At 59.0% G+C, this 3,954-nt stretch overlaps 2 protein-coding genes across 2 annotated transcripts in view; one reads left to right on the plus strand and one right to left on the minus strand.

Moving 5' to 3' along the window:
• The window catches only part of CCR10 (C-C motif chemokine receptor 10), a 4,450-nt gene extending 2,505 nt beyond the window's left edge, over window positions 1-1,945 (minus strand). Inside the window, exons 1-2 of the mRNA XM_021717647.1 lie at window positions 1,922-1,945; window positions 5-480 (exon numbers count right to left, since the gene is read on the minus strand). Coding sequence (XP_021573322.1) covers window positions 5-480; window positions 1,922-1,945 — 500 coding nt within the window. The remainder of the gene's footprint in view (window positions 1-4; window positions 481-1,921) is intronic.
• Window positions 1,946-3,769: 1,824 nt separating this feature from the next.
• CNTNAP1 (contactin associated protein 1) overlaps window positions 3,770-3,954 on the plus strand; it is a 14,576-nt gene continuing 14,391 nt past the window's right edge. The window contains exon 1 of the mRNA XM_021717648.1: window positions 3,770-3,937. Coding sequence (XP_021573323.1) covers window positions 3,770-3,937 — 168 coding nt within the window. The remainder of the gene's footprint in view (window positions 3,938-3,954) is intronic.

Raw genomic sequence — 3,954 nt, forward strand, 5'->3', positions numbered from 1 at the left:
CAGCAGCCACACGATGACTGAGACCAAGTGCGCGCGGCCCGGCGTGGAAGGCCGCGGCCCGGCTGGGAGCGCTCGCGCTATGGCCACGTAGCGGTCGGCGCTGACGCAGGCTAGGAAGAGGAAGCCGGCGTGGAAGGAGGCCGAGTAGAGGCCGGAGATGGCGCGGCAGGTGACGCTTCCCAGACTCCAGCCCTGAAGAGCCCCTGCTGCCGCAAAGGGCAGGGTCAGGGCCAGCAGGAGGTCAGCCAAGGCCAGCTGGAGCAAGTGGGCGGAGGTGGGCGATCGTGCTGCGCGTTGGGCCACCAGGTGGGTGGCCAGAACCAGGCCATTGCCCGCCAGACCCAGCGCAGCCACGGTCAGGGAGACACTGGGTTGGAAGGCCCGACTGAAGGCCTGGACATCTGCTTTGTAGCAGAGCTCCGGCAAGGGCTCCGCTGAGTAAGCCTCCCCCTCATCCCCGGAGTAGAAGCCCCAGGAAACCTGGAAAGTCCAAAGGAGAGAAGGGATCTTATGAGACATCTTACCATGAACCTCCCTCTCCTACACGACTTCCAAGCTGGAGCTCCTGTGTGACCAGGTATAACTGCTCCCAGAGAAAGAGACCCTTCCTAGTACACCCTCAACAAGACTTGGTTTCCCTTGCACCCCTCCTGCCTCTGTTTCCAGCGTCCTGGGTGACCTTAAACAAGCCACTTGCTCTTTCTGGACCTCAGTTTCCTAATTTGTAATGCTGAGATTAGAAATCCTGCTCATGCAGGTGGCTCATGCCTGTAATCCTAAGAACTTGGGATGCATCACTTGAGGGCAGGAGTTTGAGACCAACCTGGGCAACATAGGGAGCTCCTGTCTCTACAAAAATAAAAATTAGCCACCAGGCATCATGGTGCACACCTGTCATCCCAGCTACTTGGGAAGCTGAGGTGGGAGGATCACTTGAGCCCAGGAATTGGAGGCCGTAATAAGCCATGATTGTGCCACGGCACTCCAGCCTGGGTGACAGAGCAAGACCCTGAGTCTAATATGAAAAAAGGAAGAAAAAGAAAAGAAATTCTGATCAGCCCACCTGGCAAGGTTTGCTGCGAGGATTGTTTGAAATATGGAAGATAATGGATGTGGGGCCTCTGTGTTTTCCAAAGGCCAAATTTTGGATTTTTAATAAACCTTAGTGGCTGGGCATAGTGGCTCACACCTGTAATCCCAGCACTTTGGGAAGCTGAGGTGGGAGGATTACTTGAGCTCAAGAGTTCCAGACCAGCCTGGGCAACATAGCCAGACCTCGTCTCTACAAAAAATTAAAAAAACAAAAAATTCACTGGGTGTGGTGACATGCCTGTAGTCCTGGCTACTCAGGAGGCTGAGGTGGAAGGATCGCCTGACCCGGGAGGTCAAGGCTGAGGTGAGCTGTGACCTTGCCACTGCACTCTAGCCTGGGTGACAGAGTGAGACCCCAACTCAAACAATAATAAATAAATAAATACTCACTCCTAGAGCTTCAGTTCCCTCTGCAGTGCCCCCTCCTGGAAGGACCCCCATATGCAGGCTTTGCCTCAGACCTGGACCCTGGAGTCCAATCCAAGCTTGGGCTGGAGTGTTTCTTTCTCTCCTTTTTTATGCTCTGCCCCCCCCATCCCCCTCACCTCTACCTTCAGTGTGGGAGGTACTGAGCCACTCATGCTAAGAGGGCCTCAAGGGTTGAGGTGCAGGTTTTCTGGGCTCAGTTGGGACCTTCGGCCTCCAGGTTGAACCTGCCCTCCCACAGCTCAGCTTCACACCACCAGCCCCATCGGTCTGGAGGACTCCCAGATCTGAGATAAGCTCTAGGAATCCAACATGGGTCACAGGATGGCAGAGGCCTACTGCCAGTTGGGGAGGCCCGGCCCCACCCTCTCTGTAACCCTCCCCCCCCAGCCCCCAGTCCCACCTGCTCTGTGGCCTCCGTCCCCATCTCTGGCTACACAGGTTTCTGAGGTATAGCCGCAGGGGGCAGAAGTTAAACAACTAGTGGAACCGGAAGGAAGGGGCGGGGAGAGGGGCCGAGAGGGAGATGGGTATTAGGGTCTGTGGGTTCACTTTCCCATTCCATCTCTTCCAAAAGAATCTATCCTGCCAGTGGAAAAAGAATGCAATTTGGGATATCACGATTTGCTGTGTGACCTTGAGTACGTTTTTTGACCTCTCTGAACCTCAGGTTTTTCATCTGCAAAGTGGAATAAGTATTTGAATTCATAGCGTTAAGGGAATGCCCAGTACCGCTCCTGGAGCATAATTTGCCTTCAGAAACAGTAGGGTTCTTTGACTCACCCCTCAACCCAGCTCTGGGCACCCCTTCCCTTCTTCCCCTTTCTTGAAAATTTCACGGCCCTTCTGCCCCGAGCATCCCTTTTGTCACCTCTGTGGCCCCAGTCTCGGCCAGCCTGGGTTACTCGGGCCGGTGTTTCCCGGTGGCTGGAGGCTTTCCGCCCCCGCCCTTTGGCAGCAAGGCTGAGACACGCGCTTGCGCGGGGTCCGGGAAAACGGCGCGTGCCAGGGAGAGGCTGGGGAAGGGGGGAGGTGAGAGGAGAGGGTGGGAAGGAGAGGAGAGAGCAGAGGACCAGGAACGACAGGAGGGAGGGAGGGAAGAAAGGGGGGGGAGGGAGAGAGAGAGAGAGAGAACGAGAACGGGTTGGAGTGGAGGAAGGGAGGGCTGGGTAAGGAGGAGAGACGACCGCGGTCTGCTGCAAACCCCTGAGGGAGAGCTGGGAGCCCGGGCCCGGGCCCGGGCCGGACCTGGTGCCTTAGCCGGAGCACACGGAAGCGGCCGCCGGGACCGTCAGCCCTGCATGATGCGTCTCCGGCTCCTCTGCGTCCTGCTCGCCGCCGTCTCAGGAGCCCGGGGCTGGGGCTACTGTGAGTGCTGGGCTCCGAGGCTGGTGGGGCTGGGCCCAGAAGTCCCCAGCCTACAGGGCGGCTCGCACCGCATTGCGGCTGGGTGGTCGCGGGTCCTTCCTGTCGGCGCGCTCCCGCTCGCTCCCGTCTTTCCCTGCCTCTCCCCCGCGCTCCGCAATGCAGCTCCAAGGCTGCTGCGCTCCCGCCGGGGCCGGGGCCCAGGCCGGGGCCGGGGCCGGGGCTGGGCTCGGGGCGAGGATTGAGTCGGTCGGGCAGGGATGTGGGGCTGAGATCCAATCGCGAGCTGGCGCCTGGGTTTGAGACTGGGGTTGGGGATGAGTGTGGTACTGGTGACCAAGGCTAAGGTGAAGGTTTTGCGGGGGCCTGGGGCTGGACTTTGGAGATGGCTAGGGCTTGTGGCCGGGGTTGCGTTTTGTGGCTGGGCTGGGTTTTTGTGGCTGGGATCCAAGAAGGAGTTGGTGACCCTGACCGATGCTAAGGCTGGATGTGGAGCTGGTGATGGCGCTAGGACTGGCTGAGTTGGGAGCAAGGCCGGCATTGGGGGTTGATGCAGGTTTGGGGGCTGATGAGTTGGGACTGGAAGCTAAGGTTGGAGCTGGATTGGTGTCTCGAGCTGATTTGAGTTCTGGAAGATCCTAAGGTTTGGGACTGAGTTTGGGGAAGTACTAACCCAGGCAGGTACTACACCTTGGGCCTGTAGGTGTAGCCTAAGGTTTCCCCTAGAAGGAGAAGGCAGCCTCCTCTGAGGGCGCAGCTGTTGCTGTGGCCAGCACTGAATAGAAGGCTTTAAGGTAGGGCTGGGTGTGCTGCTGGGAGGGGACAGAGAGAGGGAGCTTGGGCTACCCAGTGGGCTGGCCTTTGGAAGGGCCCTGCACTGACAAACATGTGTTTTCCTACCCCAGACGGCTGCGATGAGGAGCTGGTGGGGCCCCTGTACGCACGCTCCCTGGGCGCCTCCTCCTACTATGGGCTCTTCACCACGCCGCGCTTTGCCCGGCTTCATGGTGAGCTCGCCTGCACCCGCTGTCCACCACCAGCACACCAGGACGGGGTGGGGGACTCCTGAGG

Source organism: Carlito syrichta, unplaced genomic scaffold, assembly GCF_000164805.1.
Source record: "Carlito syrichta isolate Samal-C Ts95f unplaced genomic scaffold, Tarsius_syrichta-2.0.1 Scaffold309898, whole genome shotgun sequence".
In the NCBI taxonomy this organism is placed as follows: Eukaryota; Metazoa; Chordata; class Mammalia; order Primates; family Tarsiidae; genus Carlito; species Carlito syrichta.